Source organism: Gracilinanus agilis, chromosome X (genome assembly GCF_016433145.1).
Source record: "Gracilinanus agilis isolate LMUSP501 chromosome X, AgileGrace, whole genome shotgun sequence".
NCBI classification, from domain to species: domain Eukaryota; kingdom Metazoa; phylum Chordata; class Mammalia; order Didelphimorphia; family Didelphidae; genus Gracilinanus; species Gracilinanus agilis.
The window spans coordinates 15,151,973-15,173,039 of NC_058136.1; the positions used below are offsets into that span (position 1 = coordinate 15,151,973).

The window sequence follows — 21,067 nt, forward strand, 5'->3', positions numbered from 1 at the left end:
GGTTGCCATTGCTATTGTTTCCCCCCACATCCCACCTATAAACTAGTGTAAACCAGAGGTCTATATGGTGATACTTACTTTTCACTTGTTTTGTTATAGGCTTTAGAAGTTCCAACCAAACCTATAAGAGCAGGATTTAAAAACGTGGATAGGACACAGATCAGGTGCAAAGTACCTCTACACACGCATACATGTATACACATGCGCGCACACACATACACACACTCCACAATTAGCCTACTATTAGCTTGGTGCCCTGTATTTAAAAGGCAATTCGAGATTCGTCAGTGTCCAAAAGGTGACACAAAGTTCCCAACCTTGCCTGCCTCTTTTGTCCTCTCACTGATGATAAACATTGTAAGAAAATCCTCCTGATTATAGGGCCATGCTCTCAGAATTGCTCCCCTGCCTCCATATCGATTACAGAGAGGTGGCAGAGACTCATTTCCTGAGTTGCCACAGATGAATAATGAAAGCAATTTGGTTTCCAATTAAAACCTATGACCTATAAATGGCAGCATTTAATGAATGAACATAAGCCTGCAGGGTAAAGTGGCCAGATGGCAAAGGTGTCCATTGGTGACCCCAACAGGGAGAACTTGGTAAAGTTTCAAGCCTGGGGTTGAGGTACTGAAGGAGGAATAGTTCCTCCTTCCCTGAGGAATTACCAGTGTGGGTCAGATGGAGAAGGTGAATGGAGATTGTGAGGCAATAAACATGGATCAAGTTTATCTTACTGAAGAAGCAGACCCACTATCTAAACTCCCCCTCCTCCCTTCTAGACAGATAAGAACTGGGTTTTCACACATAAATAATACTTTCTCTGAGTAAGAGAAAAAGGAAAGGAAACCTGCTAGGAAAGGAAATATATCCATGAAATTCTCTCCTATGCACTCGTTCTACTCTCTTTGTATCAGAGTAATTTATGCACTTGGCCTTTCCCCCCATTAGAGAAGAAACTCATTGAGGATAAGTCCTGTGTCATAGCTAGCTTTGCAGCCTCATCACTGAACACACTAGAAGTACTTAGTAAGTGTTGTGTTTTGGGTCTCATCCACAGTAGGTACTAAGAGCTATTTTGGGAACAGACCTGAATCACATTTTTGCTTGCCAAGAACAGATACAGTTTTGGGAGGGGCAAAGAAGGGAAATCAACATCCCAAGATTGGTCTGATCACAGCTCCCACATTACTGGGGCTGACAAAACTTAAACCTCAAGGCCCCTAGGAGAAGCATGGTAGCTGGGTGCTTTGGGACCAAAGCAACTTACGTTATTTCCTGACTGGCTCCGGAATTCCAATCCAAAGTATTCTTTCTCCGCCAGATTAAGATGACAACAGCTCAGGTTGAACAATGCCTTCCCAGAGGATTTTTGCTAAAGGAGGACAAAGAGATGGTATACCAGGGTTAAGAGTATCCTTGGGGTTTGGCACAGCTCAATATGGCCACAACTACATAGAATGAACAGTAAATATAAGGAGTCGTCTGTGGGTTACTATTGAGGCATTTTTCAAAAGAGATGGCAAGGTTCTATGCCACCTGATGAGTGGCTGGTTATGTGCTCCTGGGTAAAACATTTAACTGCTCTGAATCTCAGATTCCTCATCTGTGAAGTAAGGATAATAATAGCACCTACCTCCCAAGATTGTTAAGACTCCAAAGGACTGATATATGTAAATGCTTTCCAAACTTTAGAGTGCTTGTTTTCAGTGATTACCCTGGGCTTCTCTTCTCCTTTAGCGGTTCCCTTGAGTGCAAGTTCCTTGAAGACTGTTTTTGAAATTTGTTTTTGCATACTCTGCACCTAGCACAGGGCTTTGCAAACAGTAGGTGCTTAATGAATGCCTCCCGAATTGAATTTAACTTCATAAAGCAGTTACGGTCACCATTTTTCTAGCAAAGCTCTTGCCAGACCTAAGCCCACAATGTCAGGGGAACTTGGAGGATCTATCCTTCTAGCTGAATTTGGCTAAGCCTGATGCTTGGCAGCAGGGTTTGCTAAGGACTAGGGGAGCTTGGCAAGGAGCATGATGGGAAAATTGTCTAAACATTGATAGGCTGAAAGCCTCTAGTTAAGGCAGAGGGTCAAGGTTGTGGCCTGGAAAGCTTGTGATGCTTCAGGGTTGCTTTCATACCATAAATAACACAGGCCTTGTCAGGGATGCACTTGGAATCATGATGGCGGCTTGCATTTCTCTAGAGCTATAATTAGAGCACAAAGCAACCCTGGAAAGGCGGAAGTACAGGCAGTATTTCTATTCTACAGAGAAAGCAGAGGCTCAGAGAGGTTCACTGAGTTGCTCAAGGTCAAACCCAGGTCACCTGACTCTCAATCCAACATTCCTGTCATTGCTCTAGGCTGATGCCCATGATAACCTTCAGATGCTCTCCCTCCCCATCCTCAACATTTCCAGTTTTAATTTTTGCCTCTTGATTTTCATTTCCCACCAGGATGTTTGTTGAAGGGAACAGTTCCAGGGTGTGGATACTATACTGGGAACTACATCCCTCAGAAGGCTGTGCTTCCCCTAGAGCAGTGATTCCCAAAGTGGGCGCCACCACCCCCTGGTGGGTGCTGCAGCAATCCAGGGGGGAAGCAGTGATGGCCACAGGTGCACTTATCTTTCCTATTAATTGCTATTAAAATTTTTTAAAAATTTAATTTCCAGGGGGCTAAGTAATCTTTTTTCTGGATAGGGGGCGGTAGGCCAAAAAAGTTTGGGAACCACTGCCCTAGAAGGTCAGTAGTTTGCCAGTGAGCTCCATTTAAAAGGAAAAGGGAAATCTCCCTCACAAACATGAGACACAGTGAGACTAGCTGCAGCATTAGAAGCTAGAGGCACAAAAAGAAGAAGGGGGGGAGAGAGACAGAGAGACAAACAGAAATGGGGGGGGGGTGGAGACAGAGAAACAGTCAAAAACAAGGTGAGACTTTAAGATGTAGAAGACGAGCCAACTTGACATATTAAATTCTGGTGTCTAAGAGGTCAATTTCTATCAATCATTTCTTCAAGAATGAGAGTGAAATTATTGAGCAGGTCCTGAAGATACTTTCTAGCACCCCAAAACCCAGTGGTGGGCTTATATGAACTCTGGCCATCTTGCAGGAGATTGGGATGTGTGGGGATTGCTTGGGGATGTTGAACACTCTTAATTAGCTTTGAGAAGTATGGGGAGGTGGCAGCTTTCTAGACCATCCACCAATACCAAACAACAACAACAAAAGTTTAAGGATTTCCTTTACTGCTAAAAGTTAATCTTTAGTTGAGCCAATATTCCAAAATAGTCTTATACAAATTCTTAAATTATTATCCTGGAAAATCTTATAAAACATAGCCTGAACCACACCCCTCCTTTCACTTTAGCTCTGGGATCACTTGCTACTTCCTTGGTTCAGAATACTTTGATGGAGAGAGCAGCAGGGTAGCTCAGTGAATTGAAAGCCAGAGCTAGAGATGAGATGTCCTGGGTTCGAATTTGACCTCAGCTACTTCCCTAGCTGTGTGACCCTGGGCAAATCACTTAACCTCCATTGCACTCTTTTGCCTTGGAACCAATATTTAGTACTGATACTGAGATGAAGGTAAAAGCTTAAAAAAATGCTTTAGAGGGTGATAATTCAAACCACAGTTCGAGAGCCCCCACATAATAATCGCACTATTGCTATACATACTCCAGGCATATAAATCTAAAAAAAAGTTTATTCATGGTAAGTGATGGTTTGTGTGCATGTTACGCATACCCAAAAGGCTACAAGATGAATGAGTCACAGTCCCAGGAATCCTTTTGGCTTCCCTTCAGACCATTCCTCAGCACCAGACCATCCAGAATCCTTGAGAGTAGCCTGGGTGGTGGGAAGAATTACTACTACCTAGGGTGCCCTTTCTGATTTTTGCCTTTTTCTCATCTTCCTTCTCCCACAGCCCAAAGCTGTCCATACCCCATCCAAGCTGCTTAACTGCCCACATGATATGAATAAATTGAGAGTGATTAACTCTATTGCTTCCAAAAAGATGGAGAACAATGCCTTATAATCTGCTGTGCCCCTGAATTCTAAGGTCCTTCAGGTTATACCACTTGTCCTACTTCTAGGCCTTCCAGACCTCGGCACTGTCAACTCACTTAGTAATGCAAATGGGACTTCACATCTGCCTAGCCACTGTACCCTGAGGACTCCCAGGACTTTCCATCCACCCTGCAGCTCACTGTTATTACATGTGGCATCTTCCCCATTTGGAGTGTTGGCTCCCTGAAAGCCAGGACTGTCTCACTTTTTCTACTTATATCCCCTAGTGCTTAGTACACAGTAAGCAGTTAATATGTGTTCATTCATTCCTCCCAACTCCAGTAAGAGAATTAACCTAGCTGAAGTAATAGTAGCAGCACACATAAGTAAAATTATTATCTGTACAACCCCCTCACAATGCCCTTTTGATCTGTATTCAATCAAATCAACCAACAATCATTTATTAATTACACACTACAAAGGATGTAACCTGGTACGGTGGGAAGAACTCAAGATTTAGTCACAAGACCTAAGCTTAAATCCTGTTTTTGTCACTACCAATGAGATCTAGGCAAGGCACTTAATCTCTGGGCCTCATTTGCCTCATTTTCCTCATCTGTAAAATGAAGGGGCTGGATAACATGATTTCTATAGTCCCTTCTAGGTCCAGATCTATGATCCTAAAGGTCAGGCCCCCAGCTGGGTCTGGGGAGACAAAGTCAAAAACCAATGATCTCTGCTCCCAATAAGTTACCATTTTATCAGGGGAAATAACACATACACACGCAAGTCCAAGAAAGTGAATGCCAAATAAGAGTTCCAGAGGAGGCACTGGAAGCAGGAGGCTAACAGGAAAGGTCCCAGGAAGGTGTCACTTGAATTGAGTTCTAAAGGGAACTACGGGCTCTAAGAGAAAGAGTTGAAGAAGTATATTCTAGACATGAGGCACAGCTTGTGCAAAGACAAGGAAAGGGGAGATGGAATGTTACATGTATGTAAGAACAAGTCAGCCAGTTTGGTTCTAGTCTAGAGAGGAAGAAGAGGAAGAACATAGAAGTCAGCCTAGAAAGGTGAGCTGGAGCCAAGTTGTGAATGACAGAGGAGTGAGTAGTTCCTCTTATAGAGACAAGAGGAGTTGCATGCTCAGGCCTTAACTGGGGGATAGCTCACTTTTTTTTTTTAACCCTCACCTTTCATCTTGGAATCAATACTGTGTATGGGTTCCAAGGCAGAAGAGTGATAAGAGCCAGGCAATGAGAGTTAAGTGATTTGCCCAGGGTCACATAGCTAGGGAGTATCTGAGGCCAGATCTGAAACCAGGACCTCCCATCTCTAGGCCTGGCTCTCAATCAACTGAGCCACCCAGCTGTCCTAAGAAGCTCACTTCTAACCCAACTCTGTCCTTGATTCTATACTATTTTTCCACCTCTACCCCAGAGGTCTTATTTCATGCTGGGTCCATCCCTCTGGCCTTCTCCTCCCTGACTGCTGAGTTCTTCTCCATCTGAGGGAAGTAGAATACTAACCACACTTTCTTGACTCAGCCCCTGATTTTCCAGACTTTTGCACCATCCCCTTATGTGAGAAGGTCCTTTTTGAGGACAGAGATTATCTTTTTCCTTGTTTTTGTTTCTCCAGAGCCTAGTAACTGTGGCTGGCACATGATAAATACTTAATAAATGCTTTACCAAATCCAGTCTCAAAGATAGAATGAAAAGTGAAGTGACCTGAAGCAGAGAGTCCAGTTAGAAGGCTATGGTGAAGGGCAGCTAGCTGGCACAGTAAACAGAGTGGCAGGCCTAGTATTGGGAGAACCTGGCCTCAGGTACTTCCTAGCTGCGTGACCCTAAGCAAATAGCTTAATCTCATTGGCCTAGCCCTTACCACTCCTTCTGCCTTGGAACCAAAACATAGTATTGATTCTTTTTTTTTTTTTTTTTAACCCTTACCTTCTTTCTTAGAATCAATACTCTTTGATCAGGGTCACATAGTTAAGAAGTATCTAAGGCCAGACTGGAACCTAGGACCTCCCATCTCTAGACCTGGTTCTCAATCCACTGGGCCACCTAGCTGCCCCCTGCATAGTACTGATTCTAAGACAAAAGGTATGGGTTTTTTAAAAATCCTGGGATGGAGAAAAGGAATAGATTCTGGTAAGCCTCCAACATGACCCTTGACCCAGCTTTTGCCACAATCCCCCATCCCCAGTACCTGTGTAAACTCAGACAAATCATATTATCTCCTTAGGCCTCCGTTCCCTCCTCTGTAAAATGAGGAGGTTAGATTAGATGGCCTCTGAGGGTCCTTCTAGTTCTAGATCTGTGATCTACTGTAGGGTCTTGAATAAGTCTCTGTAACTTTCCCTGGTCTGTAAAATGAATAGTTTGGACTAGACAACTTTCATGGCCCCTTCTAGCTCTATACTATTCTATTACATTGGACAAAGCCATCTTTAGGAGGACCCAGGCTAAAATCCACTACCTGTACCCACTGCAGACAAAATGATTATTTTTAATATTAACCATCAGCATTGATAATAATTTTGATGGTGCTTTAAGGTTGAACAAATGCTTTCTTCAAAATAGCCATGTAAGGGAGGGAGGGCAAATGTTTTTCTTACCAATTTGTGGAGGAAAAAGAGCCTTTGAAATGACTTACCCAAGGTCACGCAGTTAAGTGCTAGATATGGGATTTAGACTAGACCAACTCCAAGTTCAAGACTCTTTCTAATGTAACAATTTTCTAAAGAGAAACTATTACCTTCACAGGTATGGAAGCAGAATAATGCAAAATGGCAATCATTTTCTCTCAGTATGGGTGAGGTAGTACTTACTTTTCCCATACTGCTGGCCCACTAAGGTTTCACAGGAATGTCTAGAGCTAGGCCTCACTCAATCTCAGACCTCCTACCTAGAAGAGCTGCATGGCTGTTGTGCAAAATTGGGAAGATCAATTCAGCCTCATTCTTGGGGAGTTGCAATTATCATGCCTGTATCTGAAAGACTTGAGAAGTGACACTGTAATAATAGCTCTCTCAAAACAGTGCTCCCAAGCCCTCTGGAAATTACTAGCTACTTGGGGGTAATTAAAACAATTAGAACTGTTTGTTTCTATGAATGCTCTAGCACCAAATCCATGTGGGCAATGGAGAGCTAGAATCTTCTCTGAAGCCTGAAGATGCAAAAAAGGTTTGAATAAATGCAGCGACATAAAGGCATCCAAGAACCCTTTCCCAGGACAGGAAGGCCAGAGCAAAAAGCAGGCTCACCACAATAAAGGACCTTGAAAGGTCATGTAGTGGAAAGTCAAAGAGCTAGGACATGGGCCTCTCTGCTCCCAAGACAATATATTTCTGGGGGCAGCAGGGTGGCTCAGTGGATTGAGAACCAGGCCTAGAGACGGGAGGTCCTAGGTTCAAATCTGGCCTCAGACACTTCCTAGCTACATGATCCTGGGCAAATCACTTAACCCCCATCGTCTAGCCCTTAGCGCTCTTCTGCCTTGGAACCAGTACACAGTATTGACTCCAAGACAGAAGGAAAGGGTTAAAAAAAAAAGACAGCATACTTCTTATTATCTCACAATCCCTGAAGTGTAAAGGGATAACATTGGCAAAAAAGGAGAGGGTCAGCCCTTCTACCTGGGCCTCCATCTTTTATTTCCCAATTGCTTCCCTAATAGATGAATAAATGTCAGATAAACAAGATGATCAATAGAACATCTATTAAGTGCCCACTGTGTGCCAAGTGCTGTGCCAAGCATAGGAAATATAAATAGAAGCAGGTAAACCAGTCCCTGCCCTTGAAGCGTGCATTCTATTCTCTCTCTACAGTCCTTTCTTTCATTTCCCATTGCTTATTCCACCAGCTTTTCTCCTCCTCTTCCACTCCTCCAGCACCCTTCCCTCCTTTCCCAGGAATGTGAGCAGCTGGCCATCCCCAGCATCAGCCCCCAGCATGCAAGGCTGTGGAATGTCAGCTGCTAGAAGCTGCTCAGTTCTGAGGGGCTGCTGGAAACTCTCTGAGGGAATTATCAAGACACAACACTTTTGAAAAGTTCAGCTGCACAGGGAACCAAGAAAGCAAATCTATTAAGGTTAGCATAGAAAATTTGTACTGAATGAACAGAAAACCCATTTTAAAAAATTCTTAGGAGCTTAGGACAAACTATAATGAGACTGGGGCAGGAGAAGGGAGAAGGGTTTCTGAACCCTTTGGGGCCATGCATTTGCTAGGGTCTAAGTATAGGATTAAATGAGCCCCAGGGCTCTGACCTCATCAGGGAAAAGAAGAGGTCACATGACCAACCATCAATGCCAATCTAGCTGCTAGTAAGTACACAGCTCCTCCCTCTACCCCCATTAGGAGAGCAGTGCTGGCCCTGGGCAGAAAGTATATTAAAAGTCCCTGCTGAGCCAAAGTCTTGGGCTCAGAATTAAGCTTCCTTTTTGCTGCCTATAATCTAGGATTCCTCTCTCCATCTTGGTCTTTTGTTGCCCAACTTCTCCACCTGGTTGCCTGACCCTTTATTTCCCAATTGCTTCCTTCATCCCTGTTTGACTTCCTGACTCTGAAGCTGCTCTTTCGAATTCTTTTTTCCTCTTTCAGAACCACCCTCCCTCCTAGAAAAGATTCAATAAACTGCTCATGTGGTCAGTTAAGCCCTGGGTTCTAACCTCACTTCTCTCTAGATCTAGATTTACAAACAGGTTATTAGAGCTGGAAGCCTGCCACAACCCCAGGGGCAGGTCTTCTTAACACTTCATTTATTCCCAGGGCCCTGGCACTACCCAGCACGGATATCAGAGTGCAGCAGATAACATGCAAGGGAATCAGACTTAGACTCCCAGTATACTAGATCTAGGAGGCCTTTAGAGGTTCACCTAGTCTACCTCCTTCCTTTAACAAATGAGGAAAATGAGGCCCAGGGAGGTTAAGTGACTTACTCTATGTCACACGTAGAGTAAGTAGAGGAATGTGGATTTCAGGCAAGATCCCCTTGACTCCAAACCCAGTGTTCTTTCCGTTTCACTGAATATATTTTTAATTTAGAGGAACCAAATATTCCTGCGTCTAATCCCTCTACTAGACTGATTTCTATCTCAGCGTTGTATTTCTCCCAGTACTTAGCACAAGGCACTGCATATAGAAGGGGACAAACATTTTGTCAACTGAATGAACAAAACAGTGAACGTTCGAGCTGGAAAGGGCCTTTGAGGTCATTTCAGCCAACCTGCCATGTCCTTTTCCATAGTGACTAAGGCTTTAGAAACACCTGACTGAGTTAGAATGCACTCCAATCAGCACAGAACCTAGGCAGATACTCATCAAATCCTCCCTAACTTCTTCAGGAGACATTTGAAGCCTGCCATTCAGAGATTTACTTAAGCTTTCTTGAACCTAATTACATCTTAAACTTATGTTTGCGGGCAACTAGGTAATGCCAGGAGGGGCAGCTGAGTGGCTCAGTGGATTGAGAGCCAGGCCTAGAGACTGGAGGTCCTAGGTTCAAGTCCGGCCTCGGACACTTCCAGCTGTGTGACCTTGGGCAAGTCACTTGACCCCTACTGCCCACCCTTACCACTCCTGGGCCAAGGACGGTCCCTAGCCCGGATGAAAAAAGGAGGAGCGTTGGGCGTGGGGCTAGCAACCCCACCCTGTAAAAACTACATCTGCTAAAGAAACTGCAACCTAAAGTAGGGGCAGCTGGGCTAGCTCAGTGGATTGAGAGCCAGGCCTAGAGACGAAAGGTCCTAGGTTCAAGTCCGGGCTCAGACACTTCCCAGCTGGGTGACCCTGAGCGACTGTGTGTCCCATTGCCTACTGGTTGTGGCCCTATGCTCCTAGAATGGAGTCCCAGGATTAAAAAAAAAAAAAAAAAAAAAAGGTAGTGCCAGGCCTGGTGTTGAAAGAATCTGGATTCAAATGAGCCCTTAGACACTTCCTAGCTGTGTGACCCTGGGTGAGTCATTTAACCTTGACTGCCTAGCCTCTCTTCTGGTTTAGAATTGATACTAAGAAAGAAGGTTAGGATTTTTTAAATTAAAATAAATATATGTTTGGTACTAGAGATAAGAATGTGAGGTATTTGTTATAAAGTACAATAAAGAAACGTATAGAATTTGTCCTAATTGCCTACAACCATGCCCTTTTTTTGGGGGGGGGGGGGATGGAGGGAGGGTTGAGGCTAAACTGAGGAAAAACCTTCCAGGATCTAGTAAATGAATCTTCATTTACCATAATGTTAGTTAGAGAGAACTCTTTTACCTCAAAATCCTTTGGCTGCCAATTCCCACTCCCTCTTTCATTCCCTTAGTGTAGGACAAAGGGTCACTGGTGTGAGGCCTCTGCATATCTGCTTAATCCCATCCATCCCCTTCAACAGACTGCATCATCTTCAGTCATCCTCCTCTACAATTTCTAACTATTGGTTCCCTCTTCCTCCCTAATGTCCTCAAATAGACTCCCCATCTTTAAAAAAAAAAGACCAGAAAGACCCTTTACTATACTCTACCATCCTCTCACCAATGATTTTTCTTAAACTCTGTCTTAGTATCGATTCTAAGACAGCAGAGCTGTTGAGGGCTAGGCAAATGGGATTAAATGACTTGCCCAAGGTCACACAGCTAGGAAGTGTGCGAGGTCAGATTTGAACCCAGGTTGTCCTGACTCCAATCAATGATCTTTTATTTGCCAAATCTAATGAGCTTTTTCTAGTCCTTAATCTTCTCAACATAGCTTCTACCTCTGACACTACTAAATACCTTTTCTTCCTGGTCACTCTCTCCTCTCTAGATTGTTTTGATACTATTTTCTCCTCATCACTCCATCTCTTTTGCTGCCTCATAATCCATATCGTGGCCCCTAACTGTAAGTGTTCTCAAGGTTCTTCCCTGGTCCCTATTACTCTTCTCTCCTTATGCTCTGCCATTAACCTTACCAGGTCCCATGGGCTTAACCATCATCTCTCTGAAGATGACTTCCAGATTTCTCTCCAGCCCCAGTTTCGCCCCTGAGTTTTGTTTCTGCATCACCAGTTGCCAATTGGGTATTTTAATTGAAGTCATGATCTTTTCTCTCAAACCCTCCCTTCTTCCAAACTTGCCTAATTTGGTCAAGGGCACTACCACCCTGCCAATGGCTGTCAACCACCCTCTTCTATTCCTCACTCCCACTTTTCAACCCTGAATGCCCAATCAGTTGTCAGATCTTGCTTGGTCTACTTCAATCTCTCTCATAGCTATTTTCCCGGGTTCAAGGCATTAACAACTTCTCACCTGCAATAATCTCCATTGGTCTTCCTGTCTCAAATATCTAAGCACTCCAGTCCATCCTACATATTGCTGCCAAAGTTTTTTTTTTCCCCCCTATGGGCAGATATGATCATATTATACCCCTAACTCAATAAATTTCAATGGCTCCCTTTCACCTCTAAGATAAAATACAAGCTGCTCGTGCATTTGTGTACACACACACAGCTTTGTTATGCCTTTGCACTACCCATTCTCCCTATTTGTAATTATCTTCCTTTCTTTCTCCATGAAGCCTTTCCTGATCACTTTCTCTTCCTTCCTCCTGCCATTGTCCTTTCTCCTTTAACAATTCAGAGTGTCATTTGATTTCTATTTATTCTGCCCATCCTCCTAAACATACCTATCTTCTCCATAATAAATAAGCAGGAACTGTTTCATTCATTCTACTTGTATCCCTGATGGCTGGCATAGGAGATGCTTAATAAGTGTTCACTTTGATTAAATATTAATCTCACCTACATAATAGCAAGCACTTTCCAGGTATCATATTATCTGATCTTCACAACAAATCTGGGAGGTAGGTGTTATTATTATTCCCCCTTTTACAGATAAGGAAACCAAGGCAAGCAAAGGTTAAGTGACTTGCCTAAAGTCACACAGCTAGCAAGTGTTAGAGGCAGGATTTGAACTCAGATCTTCTGGATTTCTGCATTCCAGAGTAGTCCTGTGCTACCTAACTATATCTCCTTTTAGCTTGGTTTCCCAAGACTGTCATCAATTCACAGGATAATCTTGGTCCTCTCTACACAAGAAGTCCCTTAAATTATCAAGGTAGAGGGGAATGGTAGATAGACCATTTAGTGAGGCGACATGAGTCAGTTAGTATAAGACTTTGGACAAGCCTCTTTCCCTCTCTGGACCTGCTTCATTTTCTTGATCTGTAAAGTGAGCAGGTTAGACTAGATAGTCTCTTCATGACCTTTGCGGATCTATGACTTTAGGGTTCTGATCACTCCACTTTCCAGAGGACTCAGAGAGGGGAAAGGATTTGTTCAAGGTCACACAATGATTTGGTAGCAGAGCTGGGACTAGAACTCGGGTTTCTAAATTCTAGGCCTGTGTACTTCGCTTTCTACTCAGAGTTATAACTAGTTTAAGGTGAACAGGGCCTTTATGGCCACCATCTTGCACTTTACTTCCATCAGGTTCATACTGCTGCATGGTGCAACTCCTCCGAGTCCCTCTTTTTCTCCACCTCTTGGGGCAGGTATAGGTCAGCCTCTCCCCTAAGGTCATCCAACTGCCCTCTGGCCCCTCCCCACCCATCCTCCACCAAATAAATTTACCTCTCTTCTTACTTATGGCTCTGATTTTATCACACTGCCTCTTCAAAACACTTCAATATACAGGGGTTTAGGAGGCAGCCACATTTTAATCTGCAAAGTAAAGCAATTTACAGGTGAAATGGATAGAAGGCTGTGCAAGTTATTAGCACCCTGGATTGGAAGACTGGAGCCCAAGGGACATTGCCCTATCTTATGGTTATTCTCACCCTCCCAGTGCCTTTCCCCTTGCAGTGGTGAGGCTGAATTACTCATGGAGGTTTCCATGAGCTGACTCCCTGCTATTTATGCATCAAACAAAGTTTGTTCCTCTCTCTCAATGCTCAGCTGGGTTCTTGCCCTTCCCAAGTACTCACATTGTGATTATTGGTTTGAGCCCACTGCCTGACTGGTGCACCAGGGTCAAGAGAGGGGCTGATGGAAATATTTTTAATCTTCCTGGCTTCCCTACTCAAGCAACTCCAGGGGCTTCCTGTTGCCTCAGGGATAAAAGATAAACTCCTCTGTTGAGCTTTGAAAGCCCTCTATAATCTGATCCCAACCTGCCTCTCCAGCCTCATTTGACATTGCTTCCCCTCCTGCACTGTAATCCAGCCATCCAGGCCTTCTTTCTGTTTTGTACTATTGACACTCCATCTTCTGTCCCTGTACCTTCGGACTGGCAGTACCCCCTGCCTGGAATGCCTTCCCTCCCCCGCCTCACAGAATCCCTTTCTTCCTTTAAAGATGCAGCTGAGGCACCATTGTCTACCTGAAGCTGCCAGGAGCTCCACCTCCCAACCAATCTTGTACTTAAGGTCTTTGTGGGGTGCTCTGGATGTACTTGTTCTCTTTAGATTTATGCTGTAGGTATTTTACATGTATTTATCTTCCCCACTGGAACATGAGCTCATTTTTTTTTCTCTTTATTTTCAGTCTCTAGCCCAGTATCTGGCACACAGTAAGTGATAAATACTTGTTTGCTTGTGCCCCTGACTCCAGTTTTTTTTCTGATAGGAGAAGGTTCCCAGCAAAGTAAGTGACCCAGACACTATTGCACCCTTAATTAATAATGGTTTTACATTGCTAAGAGCTGGCCAAGGGGACTCTTTTATAAAAAGGACTGTATCTTCCGAGGCTGCAGAAATCAGGAAATTCACTTTTCGATATATTCCTCAAGACCCATGACTTCTTCCTCTAAGCTCCTCCCTCTCTGCTCACACAGGTCACAATCCCATCTTGACCTTAGGGAGACAGTTTCAGGAGCTGCTGCCGTCCACACTGACCACCCCTTCCATTCCAAATGAGAGAATGTATATGAAGATCTTTGCAGACCTCAGAACACAACTGAAATGCCAAATATTACTGCAGTAACTGACAGTTTAAAAAGCCCTTTCCTCACAGGCACCCAGGAAAGTAGGCAGAGAAAGGATTCCTGCTTCCATAGACAAGGAAACTGATGCTGAGAAAGAAAAGGACACATTCAGGGTCCTACAGTCAGGGACAGAGTCAAAATTCAAGCCTAGGTCTCTTGCTTCCCAAGCCCAATGTTCTTTCCATTACTGAGTCACTGAGCCAGCCTTACCTTCAGAGGGCTGGCCAAGCATGACCTCTAGAGCAGATGGATCAGGTGCAAGAAGTAGTTTGGTATGTCAGCATTTGCTTGAAAGCTTCCAGTGACAAGGAGCCCACTACCTCAGGGCAGGATGGTAGATGAAGCACTGCACTTAAGAGGAAGGAAACTCTGGGCTCAAATCCTCCCTCAAATACTTACCTATGGAAGTTGTATAGCAAAGTCACTAAACCTCTCTAAGCTTCAGTTTCCTCCTCTATAAAATGGGGTCTTGTGAGGAGATGATGAAAAAAATGAATGTGCAAGGGCTTTTCAAACCTTTGTGTGCTAGAAATATGTATTCTCACTACTTCATTAGAGGATTCCTTCCATGGTTGGGCATCTATTTTAAAAAGATGCTTCCCTTTCATACTTCTCAATCCTCCTCCCCTCACTAGGGCTACACCAGCTCTGCAAATAAGAAGCCCACTCTTAGAGAAAATGTGATTACGACTTACAGCCTGGCTTCCCACGATGCCAGCAGGCTCAGCTGCGTTGACACCCGAATTGCTGGGTATCAAGCCTCTCCCATTATACCCCAAAATAACAGCAGGCCTCACCATTTGCAAGAGGATAGCTGAATTGAAGCCAGGAACTAGAGCAAATGAGTGCAACAAAAATAGGTGACTTTCCCCCCAAGTTCTCATACCGGGTGCTTACCCATTAACTGGCTCCCAATAACTGCTGTCCAACAGACTTCCTTGTCACTTCTTGTCAAAAAAATCAGCTTTGAGCTGCCTGAAATGTCTATTCAAAAGTTAGCCTAGAGCCTTTCTTAGTCTTTCTGAATGGAGAGGCCACTGATTCAAGGCCTGGCAGGCGAGACCATGTCACAGTCAGTAAATGGATATAATACTTAAAAAGCTGTTCTCCCTCTCAACCTTCCCCCTCTCCACCTTTCCATACTTAAAAGGCTGTTCTCCTCTCGGCACTCCCCTCCTTTTCTTTTTAATGAGGTTCCCAGAAAAAATAGGAAATGCCTAGGCCCTATATTGTTTGCTGTGAAAACGTTCAAATTTTCCAGCTTTCCAGACATCTTTCCACATAAAAAAGATGAAGAGATGGAGAAAGGGCAGGCCTGGAACCACAGGCATCATAACAGAAACACATGATGCACATAAAAAGAAAAATTCACTCTTGAAAAGTCACCCACATAGCTAACCTGTAAGGCAGGCCTACAGTAATTGTGAATTTATGTTTTAAAAATAAAATCCATCTTTTCTATGAATTCTAGGAAACCTATGACTTTTCCAAATTATCCTTCTTATTGATAACTATTATTATTTTAATCAGGAACCAACAACCTCAGAGCAATGACAAGCTAGAATACAAGAACATTCTGCAATCTCTAAACAACAACAAAAAGATGCTTAAAAATAAGTATCGCTATAACAACATCCCCTTCCTGATGATATTGAGAAATGACATCTAGAGATAAGCAAACCATCTCAAAGAAGGACTGACTGCACTGAAAGAAATCATCTTGGAATTTAAAATAAAGTATCAAATCCAGAATCCCAGCAATAAATAAAGCCAAGTCCAACCTGAACCTTCCTCCTTGAATTTTTCCTCTTCTCTAATGCCCCCCACATCCAACATCCTTTTTCCTCTTCTGATTACCTTCCCTCAGGGAGAGGAGCTTAGATCTGGCCTCTCCTTTTGATGACCAACTGAATCATCTGAAGTCATCACTCCAGAGCTCGGGAGCAAGTGCTTAGAGAAAAAGCAAAGAACAGTTTTAATGAAGAATACCATCACTTACTCCTTGGGCGCACAAAGGGGTCTCAGAGACCAGATCAGCCCAATCTGTGCCAGAAGACAACTCCTCTCAATGGCAGCCCCATACAAGTGATCAACTAGTCTTTGCTTAAAGATTTCTGGAGATGGTCAACTCACTATCTCACCAGAGCAGGCTCCCCATCCACTATGGAACAGCTCCTACTCATAAATGTTAAGCATGCCTCAAAAACTACTCTTTGTTCAAGAAAGAAGAGTATTTGTTCTGGAGGAGAGTTTCATGGAAAAATGCCCCAAGACCACCATTAAATTACATAAAACCTCTTTTCCCAGGGAGAAAAAGTACCATGTTTGGATGGTTTTTCCAGGGAACAACAATCACCTCTTGGACTGGCTAATGAAGGTCAAGTGAACAAATGGCCACTAGGTCATACCCAGCACAAGAAGGACAAGATGCACTTACATCTACCATGAAAATCTTCTGGGAATCATCCAGGAACTGGACCCGCAAGTGCAGCATTCTCGCAGAGCCAGGGTGCTGCCAGCAGCTTTGGTGCTGTAGGTAACAAGTGAAAGGGGCTCCTTGCTATGCAGCCTGTCTCCACTCAGGCTTTCCCTTGCAGCTGGATGGAGCTTGATAAAGAAACCGCCCCTGGCACAGGGCACCATCCAGTTGGGCTGAAGTGATGCACACTAAAGGAGGCCGTGCCAGAAATAACCCTGCTCAGTAGGGCAGCCCCCTAGATTTAGATGGCAGACAAAGAGGAAGCATTCCTTGCTGGGATGCTGGGTGCATCCTTAAAGCAATCTCAGCATGAAAATGAGCTTTTTTAAAAGAGGATTTTTGGAAGTCACTAGGTATCTCCTTGATTTCAGAATTCTACAACGGGAGATGTCCCAGTAGAACTGGGCAGATGAGCTTTACTTCTCTAGAAAATGAAGGGCTTGGATAATGAAGCAGAGTGATACAGTGGTTGGGAAACTACTCTGCCACTACCTATAATGGCTGACCTTGACCAAATCCCTTCCTTGTTGAGGGCCTCAGTGTCCCCATTCATAAAACAAGCCTTTTCTGGCCCCTGACCCAGAAATACTGCTGTTGGGCAAATGTGCTTTTTGCAGAATGAAAAAAAAAACCTAAATTTAAAAAAATTTCAAATCAGGTGCCCATCAACTGGCAAATAGCTGAACTAATGCTGGTATAGGAATGTAATAGAATATTACTATAAGAACCATGTCCTAATATAAGGAATTTGGGGAAACATCGGAAGATTTATATAAATGGATGGCAAATGAAGTAAGTAGAACCAGGAAAAATATAACTACAATGATGCAAACAAAAATACTAAAGCCAAGCCTGATATTATGTAATTATCATGACTGATCATGGCCCTAAAAGGCATAATGAGAAAAAATGGGCTACCCTCCCTTCATTGTAGAGGTAAAGTACTACAAGTATGAAGTGATACACACAGTCAGGTGCAGTTGCCATGTAGTTTAGTTTTGCTTAATTGTTTTTGTTATAAGGGAAGGGAAGGGCACATCCAGAAACGATTGTGATTTAACAACAAAAGGCATCAGTAAAATTTTTTTTTAAATAAAAAGATTGGATTAGATGGTCTCTGAGGTTCCTGTTAGTTCATTTGTCTGAAGATTATATAGTCTCCATTAAAAAGGACATGATAATGATAGAGCAGAATGTGACTTACAGTCAAGGAAAACATAGGTTCAAATTCTACCTCTGACACTTACTAGTTGGGTAATTACGGAAAAATCAATTCTGTTCTCTGGACTTCATCTACTTCGCCTATGAAATGAAGACTATATTTACAATGAAAGGCTGAAAAAACTGGTACAGAAATATAATATGATTAGGAAGAAAGATGCCAATTAGGATGAAAAATCCCAATCCGGGATATAAGAGAAGAACTGAATGAACTGATACAGACTGAAAAAAGCAGAACAAAGACAACAATGATGACAACATGATAATGATACATTTATACTGCTTCAGGTTTGGCAAAGTGCTTTATGAATGTGACCTGGTTAAGTTTCTGACATGTAGTAATGAATGCAAAGGAATACAAAATTCTTTGGCCTGTCAGGACTCTCAGAATGAAGAAGTTGTATCTTAAAGGTGCAGTGTCTCTTTTCTTCTAGATCTGGGAGAAACTGAAAGGTCTGAGAAAGATGCATTAAACCAAGGATACGGGGGTGGGAAAATGATGCTAGAGAAAAATATAAGCAAGAAGGATAGACAAAGAGAGCACTCACTGCTGCTGTCACAATTCGGTGGGATGTGGAAGAAGTTCTACAGCAAGGAAACATCATGTGAGGATGAGGATGAGGCAAGATTGGCTAAGAATGCTTGAGCTTGTCAAGAATGGTGGTGGCAGAGGAAGTAATACAAACAGTATTCAAAGGCAAGCTCTCAGAAGAGTGCAGAAGAAGAGAGGTTGACATAAGGAAGCAGAAGGGTTACCTATTCATCAGAGCTTAGAGCAAAGGAGGAAAGAATTGGAGGGTGTGTTACCAAAGGAATCTGAAGTGTGGACTTGGGGAGAAGAAAGCCACCATGGAGGGCTTCAATTTTTTCCATTAAGTGCAGGTCTTCTGCTGAGAAGGGAGAGAGAATTTGAAGGTAGTTTAAATGAAGAAGAGGCTTTGGAAGAGAGGCTGTGAGGACAGTCAATCCAGAAAGAACAAAAGGATGGTCAACTGTAGTGAGATTCTAAATGAGATCAGAAAACAAATTTGGAGTAGTAGATCAATCAACTTGTGACTTCCTTCCACAGCTGTGATGTAAGAGTTAAATTAAAATGTGATAACAGATTCTAATTTCAGAGGACCAAGTGAGCAGTACAGGACCAAGAACAGAGAAGACAGATGATGAGAGAAACCCAAGGCTGGGATTTAGAGAGGGATGAGCCTAAAGCTTCCTATACTTCTTGTCTTTACTTTCTCATCTCGTACAACTTTTCAATCCCTTGCATTCTGCCTTCTGTCTCCATCACTTTGACTAAAACTCTTCTTTCCCAGATCACTAATGAACAATTTCTTGCTAAACTGCTCCTCATACTTCATCTTTTTTGGCTTATCTGCAATATTTGACATTGTGGTCCCTCCTTCCTCTTAAAAATTCTCTTTCTTCCCTGGGTAGCTTTCCTATTGGTAAGGACACTGATCTGCCATAGCAATCAATTGTAGAAGACGTTGTAAAGCTGAACTTATCAAAAATAGGGTGAAAGACTTTGAAGGGAAGGAAGGTCAGAGTGATAGCCTGGGAAAGTAGGAAAAGATGGAGTGACTGGAGGTCACATTGAGGGAAAATAGGTTCAAAAAGAGGTAATGAACAGTGAGAGATGGAAGTCAGGACATGATGGTCCAAGAGAGGGATTTCAGAGTTACAGATCAAAGAGGCAGAAGCCTTGCAGATGCTGACAAAATTAATGAGCTAATCATTCTTGTACATGCTTGAGAGGCAAGGAAAACATAGATCTAGGGAATAAAGGAGACTGATAAAACAGGAAGCATTTGAGGAGATAAGAACATATAAAACTGTAATTTCCCCAATATAATGGCAGAGGTTGGGCTAAAGAGGAAGTCTATGAGTCAGATATCAAACTCCTTAAGAAAGGAGAAGGATGACCTGGAGGTGGGTAGATGCCTCCAACTTGAATCTAAATAGGGTGATCTATCTGCCTGGAGTAAGCCTCAAAGGGAAAGAGGTTACTTACTAATGGTTATGGGCGACAGCCTAGAAGAGGTAATGATGAACAAAATCATGCCTACTCCTTTTTCTGGCAGAGCATGTCTGAGGCAGTGGAGTAGATATGTATCCAGTACTGGAGACACACTGGCCATGGACAATGTCTTCAAGGGGAAAGCCAGGATTTTGTGACTGAAAAAATACAAAGTGTGAGAGAAGAGGTCTAATATGAAGAGTAGTTTGATATTTTTACAATATAATGGACATGTAGAGCAAAGTCACAAAGATTCTGACTAGAAGATAATTTGTTAGACATGGAGCAGTGGCTTGTCACCCCCCTCTCCAGGAACAACAGCAGGTTAGACCCTGGCCTAAACTCCAGGACCACGGATTAACATTGTCTAAAAGCAGAAGAGGCCAAAAGCAAGAGGCCTGAGGCCAAACAGGAGGAAGCTTTTGCTTTTTGTGGTCAAGTGAGATCCAGTTGATTTATTCACCCTCCAATCATCAGTGAGGGCAGTTCTTCCTCAAGGCCATTCCCAATGTGGAACTGATTAATGGGGCCAGGAGGGGCAGGTCCCAGGTCTGGATAGGGCTTGGTGGTAAGGGACAAGGCTGAGAGGGCAGATGACAAGAGGTCTGTCACTGAGCCTTGATCTCAGTCCTGCTCCAATCCTGGTGGCCAAGTAGCAGGGCATTGGGAGGCTGAATGGGAATAAAAACACTGATATAAATCTTCTGAGACTTGCAAAGTACTCACTGTATATGTATTGTCTCATGTGATCCTTATGACAACTGTTCTGTGAGGTAAGCTATTATTCTCATTTCATAGATAAAGAAACTGAGACTGAGAAAGCTTTAAATAACTTGCTAAGGTCACACAGTTAATCAAAGGAGAATCTGAATCCAGGCCATTTTGATGCTAAAGAAAAGCTTTTCAATCTCTTGGTTAGCTACAGACAGTTAACATCAGAAACAAGGTCTAATGTCTAAAACTCAAAACAAATTCTAGTTCTCGAAGAACTAAAGAAGCATATTTTTTGCCTTCTCAAAAGGGGAGGAAGGGAGAGAAAAAAATTGGAATTCAATATTTTCAAAACCTAATGTTAAATTATGATTTCTGACAAAGCCAAAGTAAAAATAGATATGATTAAAAAAGACAGGGAAGGTCATTACATCCTGATTAAAGGCAGTATAAACAATGAGGAAATAACACTGCTCAATATGTATGCACCAAGTGGCATAGCACCCAAATTCATAAAGGAGAAACTGGCAGAGCTCAAGAAGGACATAGATAGTAAAACCATACTAGTGGGAGATCTAAATATTCCTCTGTCAGATCTAGATAAATCAAACCGAAAAATAAATAAGAAAGAGGTAAGAGAGGTGAATGAAGTCCTAGAAAAATTAGATCTAATTGATATGTGGA

The 21,067-nt window shown here is 43.0% G+C and overlaps 1 protein-coding gene across 1 annotated transcript in view; it reads right to left on the bottom strand.

The window, feature by feature from the left end:
- FRMD7 (FERM domain containing 7) overlaps window positions 1–16,598 on the bottom strand; it is a 39,703-nt gene extending 23,105 nt beyond the window's left edge. Inside the window, exons 1-4 of the mRNA XM_044682690.1 lie at window positions 16,439–16,598; window positions 14,651–14,787; window positions 1,271–1,375; window positions 79–121 (exon numbers count right to left, since the gene is read on the bottom strand). Coding sequence (XP_044538625.1) covers window positions 79–121; window positions 1,271–1,375; window positions 14,651–14,787; window positions 16,439–16,598 — 445 coding nt within the window. The remainder of the gene's footprint in view (window positions 1–78; window positions 122–1,270; window positions 1,376–14,650; window positions 14,788–16,438) is intronic.
- Window positions 16,599–21,067: the final 4,469 nt, after the last annotated feature.